General features: G+C 31.8%; 1 protein-coding gene across 1 annotated transcript in view; it reads right to left on the reverse strand.

Annotated features, from left to right (window-relative positions):
- Nucleotides 1-251: 251 nt before the first annotated feature.
- The window catches only part of LOC139489192 (voltage-dependent calcium channel gamma-3 subunit-like), a 50,684-nt gene continuing 30,065 nt past the window's right edge, over nucleotides 252-20,870 (reverse strand). Inside the window, exons 3-5 of the mRNA XM_071275377.1 lie at nucleotides 10,356-10,493; nucleotides 924-2,075; nucleotides 252-746 (exon numbers count right to left, since the gene is read on the reverse strand). Of these exons, the coding sequence (XP_071131478.1) occupies nucleotides 1,822-2,075; nucleotides 10,356-10,493 (392 nt within the window). The 3' untranslated portion in view covers nucleotides 252-746; nucleotides 924-1,821. The remainder of the gene's footprint in view (nucleotides 747-923; nucleotides 2,076-10,355; nucleotides 10,494-20,870) is intronic.

Here is a 20,870-nt window from a genome sequence, read left to right on the forward strand (position 1 = left end):
TTTGTATCTTCATCCTTTTCTTTTCTCTATGTTCCCACGTATGTCTTGGATGTAATTCACTTGAGAGGATATATGTAAAACATTATCTTAACATCATTTTCCATTGTTTCTGATTAGATAGATAAGTGGTTTTTCACTACGATGGTCCGAGTTCCAAATGTTTTTCAGAGTACAAAATAAGAAATTTTGAATTATGCCATTCATTCTTACATTACCTGAAATGGGGTAAAATTGGATGAAAAAATACAATGTTGTATGTATTATTTTTATTTATTGCAAAATGGTAAAAAGTAGTGAACTTTGGTAAATAGAAAAAAAATAGATACATGTAAAATAGTGCAAATAACATATGTAACAGGCATTTAAATTAAAATATATACACGTTATATACAAAGATTTTATAATACTTGCAATTGAAAAAAGTTAAAACTATTATCAAGAAGACAAATGGAATACACGAAATGAAAATGTTATAGGTTAAGAGTAAATATGAAAACAAAAATCTCAAACAAATCTATACGCAAGTATATTTTTCAACAAGTAGCATTATTGAAAATTCAATGCCTATGAATTAAATGATTTTTCATTGAATAAATGAACAAAAGGAAAGTATACACATACGGGTGGTAAAGTAAAGATTTGTAACTTATATTAAACGTGCCCCTTATTTCATCATTGGAAGTGGTACATTTAAAAAAATTTAAAAACGTTTTTACAAACACTAATGGAACGGGGAGCACGGCAAACTAGAATCAATAAAATGTACTAACAATTTTTTTACATTGTCTTATCAGGGCTTTTTATAGCTGACTATGCGGTATGGGCTTTGCTCATCGTTGAAGGACGTACGGTGACCTATAGTTGTTAAAGTCTGTGTCATTTTGGTCTCTTGTGGACAGGTGTCTCATTGGCAATCATACCACATCTTCTTTTTAATATTAACAACATGACCTTTAGGCCACAAGGGAAGCCACTACCTCTTCTAAAATCGATAACCCTCCCCAAATTTTCTCAACTTTTGCAAAATGATCTATTTGATATGAAAAAATGTCATTCTAAAATGTTTTCTGATGTTTCACTATATTCAATTTACAATTTGGAAAACTTTCGCAATTTGTTTTTATACTTCGTTATTTAACATGTTTAGTATTATGTCGAGCAATCCATACTTTTACATTAATGTGTGCAAATAATTATATCAAATTACTAAAATTTTAAAAGGATTGTTACATGTGTACATTCGTTTGCGTCATTTGGTTTTGAGAATTGGTTAGCACATAATCATATAAAAACCTACACAAATCATTAACCGTTTATGTCAATTAGCAAAATGACAAATATCTCCTGATACGTAACGGGGAGTTTTTATAATTGGAAAATTGTGAACTTAATTGAGCATTTAAATTTGCATTCGAAATATTAAAAAAAAAGTTGAGCAAGACACTCTGACAACATAAAATATTTACAAAAAGGTTGTCCACATTAAAAATGAAACTGAGTAAATCAAATACAAAGAAACCATACTTCCAACCAGTATCTCATGTGTAAGCTAGTGATGTCAACAATATATCGTCTCTGAGACAATGAAAGGGTTCTTTTTTGGAATAACGACTAAGAAACAGTACTGTGTAAATGCATCGACTTGTATTACGTTCTGGTTGTTTCTGTACACGCCAGGTTTCGGACTTGCATGCATATTATCAAAACTGTATTCAAAATCAAATTTGAATCAGTTATCCTTTTTCGGAATTCATCCTTGTTTGCCATAATAAAAACAGAAAAACAAATTCTTCCCGGAAAAGATTTGTACCGGGATTTTAATCATCGTCTGATTGCGATTGGTTCATCTATTTCTAAATCATCCAGTTCGTCGTTCAAATTGTCGGCTTTCCTTTTATGAGACGAAAATAGAAACACACATCCTGCTCCCAGGAAAATGACAAAACAAATCCAAGATAAAACGAAGGAATATCCGTATGAATGATCTGCTTCTTTGGGGAGTCGCAGGGGAAGCTTTGTCTTTGCGTACTCTGTTCTTCTGATAAACACTTCGTTCTCAACCAAAACACAGGCAGCTAAAAGATAGAAGGAAAAATGAAGAGTTATTGCTCTTTTACTTCAACATCAATGTATGTTGGAATTTATTCATTCTATAAATAAACATGCTTAACTTTCACTTTCCTATAATAGTTGTTTGTAATTTGTGTTTTATACATCAATTTATAATTTGAACTCTTAAAATATGTTCTATTATATTGTATTGTGCTTCATTGTATTGCATTGTATTTAAAATGTATAATTGTTTGTTTGTATTGCTTGACCCTTATGGGTGTAATTTTGCAATAAAGATATAAGACTATATTTGTAAAATAAACGTTTTGTTTTAAGTTCCTTTGATAGGCGAGTGTAATATTTGAAAAAGACGTCTAGTTAAGGACTTTAATGCACCCACCTAACACACGGCTAATTTCTTTTTTAAATGAAAGAATAATGATTTAACTTTGATTTTTGCCCGGTCGTCACAAAATCGTACGGTGCAGTTTTTGTAAAATTGACGTTTATTTCAGAAATTAGTTGAAAATTATAAAATTACGACATGTTTTTCAAGCAAAAGAAATTAGTCGTATCTCTTCTTTTAGACAGAATAATTAAGTGAATTAGATTCTGAAAATAATGAAAAACAATATTTACAACTATAACTCCGCATGCTTTTGCATTCCTTCTAAATATTTGACATTTTGTACGAAAATTTTCATAATCCTGACCTTTTCGGATCTACAATTAAATTTTTTATTAAATACTTTTGCACTCTATCCGTTTTAGAACACACCAAATCACTCATCAGTTATCGTGTTTTCATTCAAGATCAAGACTTTATCTCAACACTTCTTAAAATCACGAATTTCTGTAATTTTATGATGTTGGGTAAAATCACTATAGTTTCCGGAATTCCTTATCTATTTCGTTATCGTTTTTTTACGAAATATATTAGTCGATTTCCGTGTACTTAATAGTGCTATTAGAGTACGATAAATCATATTTAAACGGTTCTATTTCTATCTTGAACTTTAGTGTAGCTCAAATAGATATAAAACCGTCCGAAATTAAGATCAAATCAAAGTAAAACATAGTTTTTGAGTTCTGTAGAATTCACCCATTTCTAAATAAGGAATCGTATCGGAAAATTGTAGAAAATCTTCCGAGTCGTGTCAAATTTTCACAGTCCAGTTCACAATGAAACCCTTCCTATGCTAAAGAGCAAAAACTATTCATTGATTGACACAGATGCATAGTCTGTCATGTATTTACTACATAGAAAATATGTAGTTAAACTCTTAAATGAAGATACAGTTGTATTGTCGCAGTGGGAAAACGAAAAGATGAAGTTTACAGAAGACTGGTCGATGAATATGAAAAAAATGAGAACATCCCATTTGAAAATACAAAATATCATAAGAGTTGCTATGAATATTTCAAAAGTAAGCACAACCTATCATCTTCTGTTTTGTCTGTACAAATACTTTGTACTATACATGTACCAATTCTACCGACCAGTCTCTTCACGTATATCAACTTGACAAGGGCAGTAGATCTACAACTCATTCTGATTTGTCTGTTTGTATATTTTCAAATGTATAAAGCCTATAAGCAAGTTACACAACTTCATAAGGTATCCTCTGAGTAGCAAACTCAAGCTGTATTGAGTGATAATACATATATCTCCTACAATACATGCAATATATAAAAAAGAAACTGTGGTATGATTGCCAATGAGACAACTATCCACAAAAGACCAAAATGACACAAACATTAACAACTATATGTCACCGTACGGCCGTCAACAATGAGCAAAGCCCATACCGCATAGTCAGCTATAAAAGGCCCCGATAAGACAATGTAAAACAATTCAAACAAGAAAACTAACGGCCTTATTTATGTAAAAAAATGAACGAAAAACAAATATGTAACACATAAACAAACGACAACCACTGAATTACAGGCTCCTGACTTTAAACAGGCACATACATAAATAATGTGGCGGGGTTAAACATGTTAACATGCCAACCCTAACCTGGGGCAGGGGTATAACAGTACAACAAAAGAACGAACTATACAAATCAGCTGAAAAAGGCTTAACTCATCAGATGGACAAAAATACAAGTGGACGTAATGATCTGATTTACAAAATAACTAATTTTACTATTATTAAATCTTTATACCATCGAGCTTGCATCGCTAAATATTTGTTACAAAATTTGAAGTCAGAAAGTAAAGAGCTATTTTATTCTGAACATAAAACAGCTTTTACTAACATTTCGACGAATAATGATGACGTGCCTGTACACAAGGAAGAATTCTGGTTAACAACTTTAATTACTTGATCAGTTTACCGGGCTTAATTTATGCCCGAGGATCGCCGCCGAGAAAACTACATAACATATTATCAGCTTCAACAAATACTTAAAATATATGGTCAATTTATAGTTACAATGTACATGTATACAGCCTCAACAAGGCCAAGGTACATCCAATATTGTATACAGCTCTAAAATTTTGTCTTATTATTTTAACTCTTTTTCATTTAGATTTATCATTAAAAATGCACCGTATTTATGGACACACCTTTGATAACTATTAACAAGTTTGACTGATCAACAGATTAGAAAAATTGAAAATGAGGCATACATTCTACATGGCATTATTTTTCTTCTGGGGTTCAAAATTTTATCCAAGACAATGTCGACCTAACTACAGAAACAATAAAAGCTCTCCGTATGACTTTGGTTGGTTAAAAGGCAATATCGGTCCGGTATGATGTTATCCAACTTTCTACAAGATTTGATCTGTTCACGCAGGGGGAGGGTTGAGATTGCAAAAACATGTTTAACCCCGCCGCAATTAGCGCCTATCCCGAGTCAGGAGCCTCTGGCCTTTCTTATTTTTGTATGATTTATTGTTTTAATTTCTTGAGTATATTTCGAACCTTAGTATGATGTCCATTATCATTTCAAACTAGTACATTTTTGTTAAGGGGCCAGCTGAAGAACGCCTCCGGGTTTGGGAGTTTCTTGCTGCATTGATGACCCATTGGTGGTCTTCGGCCGTTGACTGCTTTTTGAACGGGTTGGTGTCTCTTTGACAAATCCCTCATGTCCATTTCCAATTTTTAAATCAATCTGTATATAGTAGATCTTGTGTCCGCTTTGAGCAAAACCTCTGCTGTACTGGTATATGTCCATGCCAAGGAAGTTGTCTTTGTATGGATATTTTGACCGATAAGAATGATGAGATTACAAGTTAAAATGAAGCTATAATATTCGGTATCGCAATATTCCGAAACCTAAATGGTCCTACAACCCATTTGTCCGACGTTTCGATTATTTAGGTGATACGCTAACGGGATTTTAACATAAGAAGGCCAAATAAAAGGTTCAATATTAGGATAACCTTGTCCTCCGTTTGAAGCGGTGAAACAAGATATAAAAAAGTAATACGGAGTGCCAAAGTAGCCGAAGGTCATCACTAGCGTAATTTAAAAAAAGTACAAACTGATACACGGCGGCCGACTAAAGTAAAATCAAACAGTTTGACGTACAATGAGTGGTCATATTTTCCTTGTGATGTTTTATATTAAAATTGTCAATTTGTTGATATAAATATACTAGTAGCACTTTACTCATTTTAGTAATGTTAGTTAGTACTCTTATCATATCTGATTTAGTGATGTTAATGAAATTGCGGTATGATCCAGACTCAACATATTGCACTACAATAATAATAAAAAAATCCGCCCTATGGTTGTCTGATCTTGAAGCGGTTGGTAGGCTTTCAAACTAATATGAGACCATACGCTTCCTCAATTTTAATGTACAGCTCATCATGGGACTTTCTAAACAATTAAAAATACGTCATATGTTATATTTTCCCCTTGCTTCAATATTTTGTTTCGGATTATTTATATCAAATTTGCAGATATATGTTTGTAAATACGTGCAATCAAATGATATGGAGGTATTATAATATTTAGATGATGCAACGGCGACTACAGATACATTTGTGTGACTTAATGGTTGATTTTCAAAGACTCCGAGAGAAAACGTTACGTAACATGCGTATAGCGTTAAAATCAATCAAAATTAATTAATACTATGATAGAAATATATTTTCCCGACAGTCATACAGAATTCCTATAAAATTGTTTCATTTTTGCATTTTTTTTTACTCGATTTTTCTACTGGAAGTATCCGTGAATTGAAATTGCACCCATGACCTTTGACCTCGATTTAAAAAAAAATGCACCATAATTTCTTTTGACGACCGGGATATTTAGAAAGTACACATTCTTAGCTTTCCAGTGATATGTAATTTAGCCGTGTGTTAGGTAGGTGCATTAAAAATGTAAATTTGGCTCTCATATCACTCGCCTATGAGAGGGTATACTTGGGGAATCTTTGAAATAGCCATGTGTTTGTTTAAATAGTTATTCGGCCACTAGTGGATTGATTTTTCAATGGCAATAAAACTATATAAACAAATTCGAAATATTGGATTTCAAAATGACATTTGACTTTCAATGTCACTTGGCAGAGAACTTATAACAAGGAGTAAACGAATTTGTAAGACTAACACAAAAGGGAGGAAAAAAACCTAAAAAGTCTACTTATTTAAAAAAGGTTAGATCATGTGAATTTTTTTAATAAAACAGATGAAAATTATTTTTTCATATATACCTGACTTAAGTGTTCCTGATATACACATTTTCATTGTGTCATGTGAACTGTTGTTTGTCTGTTTGTCTTTTACATTTTTAGCCATCGCGTTGTCAGTTTATTTTCGATTTATGAGTTTGACTGTCCCTCTTTCATAAAATATGTAGATTGTTTTTTGTACAGGCATCTTCTATCTTCTAAAAACCAGGTTATATCTAACGAAAAATTAAATTTCTCGTGTGACCAATGTTAATGTTTTACAACAGAAATCGTACTGTTTATTGCGTGAATAATATTAAAGGGGACGTTGGGTATGCGTTAACAAGGCGAAAACATTTCCATCCAATATTCATCAGAAAAAAAACTACATATATAGATGTCATTGTACGGTTTTTAACGAATTTGGTAAAATTAACGTTTACTTATATAACAATCTGCGTAATGTCATGCATTTTTATACATGTACCACTATACGGAGGTCTATACCATAATAGGGAATTTGTGTACCGCTTTTCTGCGCCTTTTTTTATCCTTTATAAGGTAGTATATACTAGATGAATAAAATTATCAGCACTAACACTAATACGCAAATTAAAGAAAAATAGAAGGTTGAGAAATGACAATAGTTTGATGTGATATATTCACTTCCTACATTGGTAGTGTTTTAACTGAAGTAATATTACCCTTCCGGATCACCTGAGACCACTGCCAAGTTTTTGGTTGGGATAGTGTTACTCAGTCTCTTTATGTGTAATACCACCAAATCATAGTCCCATTCGGTTCCATACGAAAAAGGGTCGAAACAAAATATTCCCTTGGATTAGACAGTTGTAAGAATTTTATCTAATATTTATTGCAGTAACAAAATTTAAGGATCATAAACAGATATCATGGTTGTTTCAAAGCTGCATTATTTGGGGTTTTTATAGAATATTTTGGAAACTTGAGGTTACAAGGTGATGCCAGTGATGGTTATTTTCTATTATGAAATAAATTTTGCAAATTTAACAAAGATTAATAGGGGAAATCGATGGTGGTACTACACCTTTAGTTTTCTATGTTGAGTTATTATATACTGTTGTTTGTCTGTTTGTCGTTTCTTTTTTAGCAATGATGTTGTCAGTTTATTTTCTTCCTATGAGTATGAATCACTCGTTTAAGGTGCAGATTTAGTATAAAGGATCCCTTTCTTAGGGTTAAGATAAATTAAAGATACACTTGCTTCCAAGATGAGCCACGTCCACTTGTATTTTTGTCCATGATGAGTTAAGCTTTTTTTAACTGATTTTTATAGTTCGTTCTTATGTTGTACTGTTATACCGCTGTCTCAGGTTATGGGGAGGGTTGGGATTCAGCTAACATGTTAACCCCGCCACATTATTTATGTACGTGCCTGTCCCAAGTCAGGAACCTGTAATTCAGTGGTTGTCGTTTGTTTATGTGTGACATAATTTTTTTTCGTTCATTCTTTTATATAAATAAGGCCGTTAGTTTTCTCGTTTGAATTGTTTTACATTGTCTTATCGGGGCCTTTTATAGCTGACTATGCGGTATCGGTTTTGCTCATTTATGAAGGCCGTACGGTGACCTATAGTTGTTAATGTCTGTGTTATTTTGGTCTCTTGTGGACAGTTGTCTCATTGGCAATCATACCACATCTTCTTTTTTTATATTCATCTGATTGAATGAATTGTTCTTTGGAGGAAATTGGACATAAAAAAATTGAGAAATTATTCTGTATTAAACGTCTCGTCAGTGTTCTCGGCCTTTAAATGTAAAAAAGATCGTTCAGGTATAATTCTGTAATAAAACAGTATATTGATTCCATGTTGAAATGATACGCGCTTTTGAACTTATATCAGTATATGCAAGATAATTCACTTTACGGCAAATGATATGTTTGAAACTGATTGTTTTGAACGTACCAAGGTCACTGTGTTATAGAAGTCAATAGTCTGATCATGTAAGAATTCAACGCGTATAGTTCTATAGACACATCATATAATTATTCTCATGACCAGATAATGTAAGAAGAATGAAAAGAGATGTAGCTCAACGACAAAAACAAAATAGTCTAGGTAACATGCATTCTCATCAATAATCACGCATATGTATACTTTGTAAAGCCCATATTGGAACCATTTTCTTATAAAAATTGTGCAAACATTAAAATGTAACTATCAAAGTCTACCATCAACCTCAAATTATAAAATTCACCAAACCGTTGATTTAGAACAAGCACATGAATATTTAACGGAATCAAGCGCGATTTTATCTTAAAATGTCCTGTACAAAGTCAGGAAAATTGTAGTTGTTATCAAATAAATCGTTTTTACGAATACTGCATTGGTGTTAAGTTTTGTTGCACTTCAGTATTTCGCTCAGTTTTAGTTTGTAACCCGGATTTGTATTCTATCAATCGAGCTATGACTTTTGAACAATGGTTAAACTACTTTTGTCTTTATAATATGCAGATAAAAGGCATTGAAATACTAAATAGTCCTTAAATATCAAATAACAAATGTTACTTTACTTTATGCCTGAAAATACCCATTCCCTAAAACATATTTTGGGGGTATTTATAATTCAAGCTTTATTGCTCAATATAGAATAATCAGTTTGTGGCAAAAGCAATGACGTTATGAGTTACAAAAAAAAGAAACCCTTTATTCTAGAACTTGTGTATTGTATAACTCTATCACAACATTGACAAAACATCCGTTTGAGGCTAGTTACAAATATGGTATTAAATATCAATACTTGCTCCTAGACATCTTAACTAGTATATTTGTTCATTTATAGTCTTTCTGTCAGATAAATAATGCGAGTTTAGAAAGGATTTTTCCTCTACGTGTCATTATAAAATCTATTATTCCCAAAAGCTGATTTGCTCTGCGATTTATAAGTCTGCTATCATGATATATTGTATTAGATGCGAGTAATCTGTCCGAGATTTAGGAATTTATATAGATTTATAATGTCGCAGATGTACTTATTTCATGTAATCTGTTTGAAGATTGATGTGTATTGTTTTCAATTCGTGTTTAAACATGACGTATATAACAGTCATATTTGTAAAGCTCTTTTTGATAAGAACTTTCCTTGAATTGACTGGCGGTAGATTTAATTAATTGTTTATATGACTTTCGACAGCTGCATATCACTGTTGTCTTTATTTACCTTAAATCTTAGTTCTATGGCCATTTTTCCGTTTACGATTTTTGTTGTTTGTCGGTATAACGCTTATGTTTTATGTTTGTCTTGTTTTTCTCTTTTCATGAATTTTTTACGGTGTTGCTTCGCTTAACGTTTCATACTTGCATAACAGTGGACATATATTCTGTCAACAAACACTGTCTAGATCCTTTAACACTTAATTCGATTTGCTTTATATGTGTATGTAATGAATAGATTTATAACATTGGAACATCGGTGAACTACTGGTACCTCCAAATTATTCTACTTAACGCGGATAGTTCCTTACCTAATAACTGTTACTTTTACCTTTTTTATACATGTGTGTCTTTAGAATCTATTACCATCATAGAATATTCGGAGGTCAATTTTCGTGTTAACCAACTTGTTCTCAACGTCTTCATATGGTTATTAAAATCTTTATTTGTTGATTGTTATATAAAGTATTACCTGTCATAAAATGAATTAAAGCTGTCAGTCTCTTAACTATGTATCTAGGCCTTCTGAGGGCATAAAATGCAAACATGTGACCAATCACCATAACAGTTACGGCGATAATTCCAAAAGCTGTCCCTGTGCGCATATAATCTACAAATAGAAAAGACAAACATTTACAAAAAGTTATACAGGTAGTAAGATTAATAGTGTAAGTCGTTAGACAAAGAACTGATTCAACCAACTCAGGGATATCGTGGTAGCGTGCAGGCCTCGGGCACCTTTGAGGTTGTGGGTTTTGTCTACTGCTTTCTTTATAGTGCCCTTTTCTATATTTTATTCTGTTTTATCCCTCAAATTTGTTTGTCAATAAACTGGTCAACTTTAATAAAAAGAAACAAGAATGTGTCCTCAGTACACGAATGCCCCACTCGCACTATCATTTTCCATGTTCAGTGGACCGTGAAATTGGGATAAAAACTCTAATTTGGCATTAAAATTAGAAAGATCATATCATAGGGAACATGTGTACTAAGTTTGAAGTCGATTGGACTTCAACTTCATCAAAAACTACCTTGACCAAAAACTTTAACCTGAAGCGGGACAGACGGACGAACGGACGGACGGACGAACGGACGCACAGACCAGAAAACATAATGCCCCTCTACTATCGTAGGTGGGGCATAAAAAAAACAGTTGCATGTCTCAAAGTTGCAAAGTCATCACATCTTATCTGATATATGCGGTTTTATTATAAAATGGTGTGCAAAGTTCTGTTATTAGCCTTTCTGTTCTAATCTCAACAGGAATCATAGATAATTCTATCCACTGCTTTCTTTATAGTGCCCTTTTCTATATTTTTATTCTGTTTTATCTCTCAAATTCATTGGTCAATAAACTGGTCAACATTAATACATCAACCAGTTTCATGTCTCAAAGTTGCAAAGTCATCACATCTTATCATATATATGCGATTTAATTAAAAATGATGTGCAAAGTTCAGTAATTAGCCTTTTTGCTCTGATCTCAAGAGGAATCATGGAATATTGTAGTAAAATGTCGGAAGTTCACCAGAGGGGTTTTGGTCTAATTAAGTCAACGTAATCAATATCAACATGATCAATATGGAATCTAGTGTAATTATACCACGAATTTCTGTATTCCCACTGTAATTAAATTAATTAAGGGAACATTATTTATTTGGTTTGGTTTATTATTATATTGCTGATAGTTTTAGTTTAATCCACCCACATGCTGTTTTCCTGCTGTTGAGTGCATTTCATTTCTTGTTTTCTAAGCATGTTCTAAGCATGTTCTTGTACATCAACGAAAATTTCATAAGGGAATACTTTGGAATTTTGGATCCGGAATGCCCTTGAACTTCGTACCTTATTTTGTCGTCTTAGCTTATTCTATTATAAAGATTGTCTACCCCATGAATGTATTACATAAGCTGTATTTTGAAACACCTGTCGGAACTTAGATCCTTAATACTGTCTTTTCAAACGGATTCAGGATGTGACATCTTATTTAGTTAATAACCTTATCACAGATACTAAACATTTGTTTATAAGACGCGCATTGTGTATACAAAAAACGCAGTGTCGATCGAACAAAAGAAGTGAAAATGGCCAATAAAGTATGAAACTAAAGAGCATTGTGGACCAAACAGTCATATCCGACAGCTGTTGCAAAATACAGCTAAGTTAATCTATTCAAGGAAAAAAATCCTCAGTTTTTTTTTAAATTCTATGACCATAACATTCATAATTCATGTCAACAAAAAAGTGCTGAATATTTGGCTTATGAAGAGTATGGAAACCTTTATCAGCGCTGTCATTGAACCAATTGGTGTGAACTAGGCTGAAAACTCATTATTCTACCAAATTGTTTTGATAATCATGTCGATGGCAAGATATCTAGCAAAAAACAAGTTCAATAGAGATTAAAAGTCTGAAACATCTTAAGTAAGCAGGCATCTCTCTGTCTTGTATATACTTTGAGGGTATTATATTTGTATCTTAAGTAAGCAGGCACCTCTCTGTCGTGTATATACTTTGAGGGTATTATATTTGTATCTTAAGTAAGCAGGCACCTCTCTATCGTGTATATACTTTGAGGGTATTATATTTGTATCTTAAGTAAGCAGGCATCTCTCTGTCTTGTATATACTTTGAGGGTATTATATTTGTATCTTAAGTAAGCAGGCACCTCTCTGTCGTGTATATACTTTGAGGGTATTATATTTGTATCTTAAGTAAGCAGGCACCTCTCTGTCGTGTATATACTTTGAGGGTATTATATTTGTATACTTTGTGGTTATATATTCTATACAAACATAACGGTTAATGAATTGGCTCAGTAACAAATCCAAGGATTTACAATGCAACCTCTGCAATGTGCGACATATAAATGCTGTATAAACAATTAGTACGTTACGAATCCACAGAAAATTGATTAAGTCTTCTAGATACCGATGGTAATGAGTAAATATCTAGAAGAGAAAATAAAGTTTATGATGTTTACATTTTTGCAATGAAGATAACATTGTGGGTGATCAAGTAAGCACGTACTTTAGATTACATAAACAACTTCATTGAAAAAACGAACCATTTGTAATATTAATGACCTCTGTTTTGTATCGATCTGATGCATTGGTTAGCCCTTTTTAATTGATTTTTATAGATTGTTCAAATATAGCACTGTCCAAGGTTAGAGGAGGGTAAGTCAATGTCCTCTATTTCGGTGGTTGTCGTCGGCCCATGTCTGTCACTTTTGTTTTTCATAAAAAAAAATTTGCTGTAAGTTTTCTTATTTTAATTGTTTCATGTCAGTACCTTGATTAACCAACTTTATAGTATGGATTTTTCTTATTGTTGAAGGCCGTATGATTACCTATAATTGCTTATACATCAACTTTACTTCGTTTGAACTCTGGTGCATAGTTGTATTTTTGGCATTCAACTATTTTTTTCTACTTAAGAGTTTCACATTTCTTTTATATGGCTTTGTTTATATTTCAAATTTTGAGGAAGACTGAGTAGGTCGGTAGACAATTATTTGAACCTCAGTATGGCTTGACCTGTAACATTTGAAAATCGCAATAAATTGAAACGTTTTGTAATTTTTTAATTGTTATGAATACAAGCATTCGAAGCCATGTGATTTCAAAATATGAATACTGACTTCAACTTAACATTGCATCTGTGAACTTCAAATCAAAAGTGAAGGTTTTGATTGAGTAAACATTTCATTTAGAAGGATTAAGGATCAGGGTTTCATTTCAAGTTGTCGAGAAATTTTTCTAAACCATTGATCATTGACTTTGATAGTTATAAGACATCATATTGTCTTTTATTCGTAGTTATATAAAGTCTACAACCTTCAATGAATATAAACTACGTACGTTGGTATGATAGGTTAGTGGTTTGATAAAACAAAAATCTGTTAGAATATACCAAGAAGGCACTCAAAAACAACATGTCGATGAGAGAAAGAAATCTCTATGCCATGAAGGAAGATGAATAGACAAACAACTCTGTACTCTGTATTTGGCCTTTGAGTTTTTTATTCGTGCATCACTGGTAAGATTTAGAAGACCGAACATTTGTCAATTATAAGCCTTGTATTTTTTAACCCAAAAAATTAGACTGTGAGCTACATGAATTAAATCGAGAATTGGAATACATTTAATTACCTAGAAGGGTAGAGAATTAATCCTCCACTATAGACCACCATCATGTTGTTTTAGCAGATAATCAGCGGGTTAAAAGTAACATTTGGAGATTCATAATTATAGTGATTGATTAGTGATTTCCGAACGCCGCATCAGCACATAAAGGTCATATTGCAGTAGATTAATAATACAGTAAACGATGAAGGGATTGTGTTTACCATAAATTCATGATCATTTGTAAGATAATTCATAACCACATTACAGGGAGTTAAATCCAAGGTGTCCCGGAAGAGTAATCAGTTGTCAAGAAATGAAAAAGGGTGTCTTCTCATTGCTGGAGGACTTACGGAGACCGTTAATTGTTAATTGTTTGTCACGTGGTCTCGTGTGGAAAGTTGTCTCATTGGCTATCTTATAATATCGTCTTTTTTTATATATTTGACTAATAGTCAATAATAGGAATAAAGTTAGCTTTAGAAGACGGCCTTATGTATTTGTTTATAAGCTGCAAAACATTCGGTCACCACTAGCTTATTAGCAGTCGAACAGACTGATTGAAGAGCAGATGTGACATGTATACACAAGTGAAAGTTTACTTTTCGCTAGGAAAGGTAATTCTAAAAAAAGTCGGTCAAACACGAGAAATCTGTTAAGTCGTTAATTTGATTTGCGCTTTCGTCATATTCAGAACGGATATATAAGTAAACAAAATTATCAACAAAGAAAAAAGATCTTATGCTAAAGAAGCTGTACTGTAGATGATAATATAAGACAGGTCTTTGATATTTTAATTCATTTACAACTTTTTCAGTCTCGGGTCAATTTATAGGTTGATATATTGTTTTGGCAGCTTAGGAGTGGTGGGCGTAAAGAAGTAACATAAAAGTTTAGATTACCTCTCTCTTTCCATTCTTAGAAACAAGGTGAAGTGCCCTTTTCAATTGTAATTTCGTGCGTTCGAGGTAAAAATATGTACATTTGTAGGGTTGTGATCTGTGATAAAACTTTTACCTCGATACATGTCTATGTCATGTATGTACCTGTCCAAAGGCATAAAACAAGCAAGTAAAACATAGCCTCGTTCAAAAAGTGTGCCATTGATTTAAATTACAAGCTGACCTAAATTAACCCGAACAGAAAATCTTTTAAACGTGTTATATTATTCTTTTATTTGTCTTTATCAATATTACTTTTACTATTAAGTCTGTTTTTTGAAATATCCTTTTGACGTAACTCTGTGCTTATGTATCCTATCATACTTTGAACGACGAAATTATTTTATGATGTGACTCTGTACCTCTGTATCTTGTCATACTTTGAATGACAAAATTATTTTATTTATTAATATTACTTTTACTGTTTACCCACTTTTTTGTGATATACATTTGATGTGACTCTGTACTTATGTATCCCGTCATACTTTGAACCACACTATTATTTTATTTATTATTATAATTTTAACTGTTAAGTCAGATTTTGTTATATCTATTTTGCGTGACTGTATTTATGCATCCCGTCATAATTTGAACGACAAAATTATTTCATGTCTACCTGTGCGAATTTCAAACGCGCAATTTTACACCAGTACTCAAAACCCTCCTTCCTTATAATGGGTGCATTTTACATAGACAAATAAAATCGTATAATATAATCAAAACGAGGATGTTAATTTGATGTATGCCTTGTTGTGCTTCTTCGTTACATTTGTTGTTTTATAGTGATTAAGACAATGTTGACTGCTGTACCCCTATTTTTGACATTTTTACCTATTGTGTCTTTTTGTTTTGTTTACGCATCGGTGACAATATAATTGAATTTGATGCGACTGTCATACAAGTGAGAGGTTTAGCTAGCTATAAAACCAGGTTCAATCCACCATTTTCTACATTTGAAAATGCCTGTACCAAGTCAGGAATATGACAGTTCTTGTCCATTCGTTTTTGATGCGTTTCGTTATTTGATTTTGCCATGTGATTATGGACTTTCCGATTGATTTTCCTCTAAGTTCAGTATTTTTGTGATTTTACTTTTAAAATCCAATTCAATCTAATAAATCCCCAAATGTTTTCTATTAATTTCTGAGGGAAAAAATAATTTTTCTTGCTGTTGCTGTTTCCTTGCCTTATGATAATTTACCATACCTTTTAAAATTTCGAATTGAAGAATACAAATCATGAACCTATCGTATATTTTTTACCTGCACCCTTAAACATCCATCCCAAGTAAAAGTAATTGGAAAAAAAATCAAAAAACACAAATAATGTTTATTGATTTATGCATTTAGTTTTTATTTGAATTCACAGAATCTTGTTAGCATAAGATTTAAGCAGACATAACAATTAAGCATCTTATAAATGTACACATCCAATAAGATTATACATGAGACATTAAATATGTCAGATATTGACAAGAACTTGGCAGACTTTAAGCTTGAAGTTCTACAGTCTTATGGTGGATTACTAAGTACAGTCATGAGATCCATCTTATCTGTCTTAATGAAAATGAAGATTAAACTTGCGCTATGTTTTTTTCTAAAGAATACAAGATTGATGTCAAATTCTTAATCAATAGAAATAAATCTTAGGGCATGAAACATCTACTAAAAACATGGATATTTTAGTAAATAAAATTCTAAAATCGATTTTTCTGTTTAAAAAAATAAGATTGAACTTTTGAATTTTTAATTTAACTTCTTTTGAATAAGTCTTGTATACCATAAAATGAAATGGTTATAGCAATTCCTTTTTACAGTCACAGTAATTGTCTATAATAGACCAATAAAAATTTCAACCAGTCCTTTTGTCCGGTGTTTTTTGGTAACGACTAAAGAACACAAGATCCGTGATGCATGGTTTGATAGCCTTTCGCACATTTTGAGTATGAAATTTTACCCGATTTTTTTTTTATTATCAATACTAATTGTAATACTTGTGATACCAATTATATATACTATTATATGTTTTGTCACTCATGTACAAATTCACGTATTCAAGTAGTGTTTAAGATAATACTACTTATCTTGCATTTAATAAACTTTTATTCTCCAACTAATTCGTACGTGCTTACGTGAGAGTACGTACAAGTGCAAAAGAAAGTATCATAAAAAAGGGGTTTTTTTTCTGTGAAAAAATGCAATTTGTCTGTCATTAAACAGTCCAGAACGATATCGGAACCATAATCTAGTTCTATAAACGGTAGTTTCGTCTACATAAGAATTATTGGTCCTAAAATTAAAACAAAAGAAGGCAGCATATTAAAACTCGGTCAAAAAGCATTGCAAACTAAAAATTACGGGGGAAGAAGCACAATTCTGCGTTTGTGTAGAAAAAAATTTAGTATTTGGATTTTATCACCTAATTAACAGTAAATACACCCGAAAATAAGATTGAAGGGTAGATCAATTACAAAGATAACATGTTACAGTTATAAACATTCGTAAAATGCTTAACTCGTCATATTCTATTCGTGTCTGTCCAAATTCAGGCGCCTGTAGCTCTGTGATTGCTGTTGGTTCATTCCTTTCATAATTTTTCATGGTAAATTGTTTTGTAATAAATTATACCGTTACAAGGTCTCGAATATGACATTTGTTAACCATTCGTTTGATGTGTTTGAGCTTTTAATTTTCGCCATTTGATGACGGACTTTCTGTTTAAAATTTTCCTCGGTGTTCGTTTTTTTTTTACTTTATTCATCAACTTCATTTGTACTTTGATGGATAGTGGTCTCATTTGCAATCCTACCACTTCTCCTTATTTATATATAAAGTATCGATGTCATGTGGACCTATGCATTTCCAATAAAATTCTATTGGTTTTAGAAACATCTAGACGGCTCGGAGGTTGTTAGAAATGATTTAAGAGTGATTGGACGATTGCTACACTCTGTTAATGAACATCATGTTTATTGAATTTTCTGATATGTTTTTATGTACTTAAAAACATACAACTGGAGATAATTTTATCATGTAATAATCTTACATTAATTAGTTTCATCTTTTTCTGTATGAGTCAACAAAAGAATGGATATGGGAATTATTAAGATTTCGACATTTTTACTATACGAATTGTATTATTAGCAGTTTATTTATTTGCCCAACGCCACATCAATAGCCTTGAAAATATAGGTTTTCTTTTCAAAAGGTAACTACTTTTTAGTAATTGCACATAGTGCAGTACATTTTAATTTTTTTCGGGAAATCATCGTTCCAGATGGTGGTATGCTTTCAGGTATTTGACTTTTGACAATTAAATTTATGTAGACAGAGGAACGCAATCTTCAATATTTGTTCAGAAAACTTGTTTTTTGTTATTAAGATATTAATGAATAGTCGGATTTTTTTAAAAGTTAAATTGGAAACGACATACACATTTGAATTTTGTATCTTTGTTCATTATTTATCATGTGTTTTTTTTCCATGAACCTCATTGAGCATGTTGTTTCCAATCTTATGCAATCGTATTTAGAATATGTATCTAAGACTGGCTAAGAACATATACAGACGAAAATCAAAAATATTTAAATAATTCGTGCGATTAAGATACATATATATTTAAATCATGAAAAATTTTTGTACTTTCATTGTGTAATTAAATAGAATGAAAATAGTGGGAATACTTATGCCTTGTATATCGATACTTAACGAAAAATCCAGAGAGAAAAATCAGATTGCAACGGGTTTTGAACAAATACGAAAGCTATAAATCAAGAATAAATGTATTGACTTGATTTACTAGTAAATTGCTTTTATTTCAATTTTATTTCTTAATGATTTTGACTGTTATAAAATCATCGTCCTCTACATATGAAACTTATGTTATTTTCAAGATTTGAAATTTATTTTCATAATCATATTTACTCGTCAGTTATCCTAAACTGTATCTATTGCAAGTTTCCATTTCCTTCTTTATAATTTTCTTATTCTAGATGAGAGACTTTTGTTAATTTGTTTTGTATAATAATGTGCCATTAGCACTCTTTCAACAAAACATCTGGTTTAGCATGAAGTTTTTTCCATCAACTCGGTGTTAGGTGAGTTAAAGTGTTAATTGCGCAAAACGATGTGCCTTTAGGCTTGGAAACCTATTATCAAATTTGATATTTTGTAAAGATCAATATATTCGATATTTTAAAAAAAAATGGCTAGATTTTTTGGTCTACAGTGTTCTTTTATACTTTAAATACTGGTTTTATGACATTTTTTGTCTGCCATTAAGAAATATCAACCATACCATACTATATTTTTCTACATTTGTCAACTGTTTTGGTTCTTGTACATCCTTCTCGTTCAAACATTTAGTATTTATCGATCCTAATGCGGGTAAATCAAGAGAAGTGCTTTATATCTATAAAGTGTTGTTTTCATTACTTGATAAGACATACGAGTGTGTCGTCTACATTTGACTCACATGTAAACGTGTAGAAATTTTCGTATTTCTAACCATCTTACATTTTCATCAACAGTGAGTATATCTTGAAAAAAACTCGAATCAAAATATTTACAAGGTTAAATCAATTACGGAAATCCCATTTACCATTACTTATGTTCATAAAGTATAGTTTTCAAATGGGCCAACATTGTAGATACTTTCAACATAAGTATATTGGTCTCATATTTTAGAAGCACCTAGACGGGTCGAAGGTTCTTAAAATGATTCATGACTGTTTTGTCGATTGCTACACTGTTAGTTGTTAGACTGTTCATTGAATTAATAGATATGTTTTGTGTACTTTAAAATAAATATACATTCATTATTTCAGTCCGAATCTTGTATCATTTACCTATATATTTTTTGTTTTATAAGTGTAAATAAACAGTGAAACTTCGACATGGTCTATACTATTTTCAATTACACCTTTGTATTGGTTCAAAGCCACAATATAGTTCAAGACTGATTACTATTCAAACGAACGGTTTTGAGATTGTTAATGCAGACAACCTTTTGTTGCTTAAAAGTAAAATCACAAAAAAGTCTGAAGAAAATTCATAAAGCAAAGTCTCTAATCAAAATGATGTGTGTGCAAGATTAAACTTGTCATTACGTTAGATGAGAGACATCTGTTGGTCTATATATATATATATAGAGAGAGAGAGAGAGAGAGAGAGAGAGAGAGAGAGAGAGAGAGAGAGAGAGAGAGAGAGAGAGAGAGAGAGAGAGAGAGAGAGAGAGAGAGAGAGAGAGAGAGAGAGAGAGAGAGAGAGAGAGAAAGAGACAGACAGAAGGGGTATTTTCGGAATGCTTTATACTTTGACATTGTCTTACATACTTTTGTTCTATTACATTTCAGGTATTTCCTCAAAGCCACATTAATAGCCGTAGTGTTTTGTTAACTGGCTCATTTGTTTAACTGATTATCATGCAGACACACTTATGTTTCTAAATTTTTACATTAACACTAATGGTATCAATATAACTGTATTTGCTACAATCTTTCTCCCTATATGGCTGTTTTATGTCGTATTTATTACCGACAATGATGTAATTTCAAGTGAAATTTTTACAAAATTAATTCAGCCTCAAACTGTCGCCTTTGCAGGTTTTCATTTGCTTATTGGAAAACCATGTCGTTAAACTTGTACTTTTTCCTGTTTTAGACTTAAGATTGCTACTTTTGTTATTTGGTTTTGTTTTAAAAATAGTTTAATATCATTCTTAACAAAACATCTGGCACAGCGTGAAATTTATTCCATCAACTCAATCATGGTTAGGTAAAAGTTAGTGTAAATTAAGCAAAACGTATTATAATAATTCTGGTTTCTTAAATGCCATTTTTTTTCGATAAACAATCTCATGCTGACGACTTAGAGTGATAATCACGTGTTTTTGTACATGCGACTCATCCTGCCTATGTGT

Source organism: Mytilus edulis, chromosome 9 (genome assembly GCF_963676685.1).
Source record: "Mytilus edulis chromosome 9, xbMytEdul2.2, whole genome shotgun sequence".
Lineage (NCBI taxonomy): Eukaryota > Metazoa > Mollusca > Bivalvia > Mytilida > Mytilidae > Mytilus > Mytilus edulis.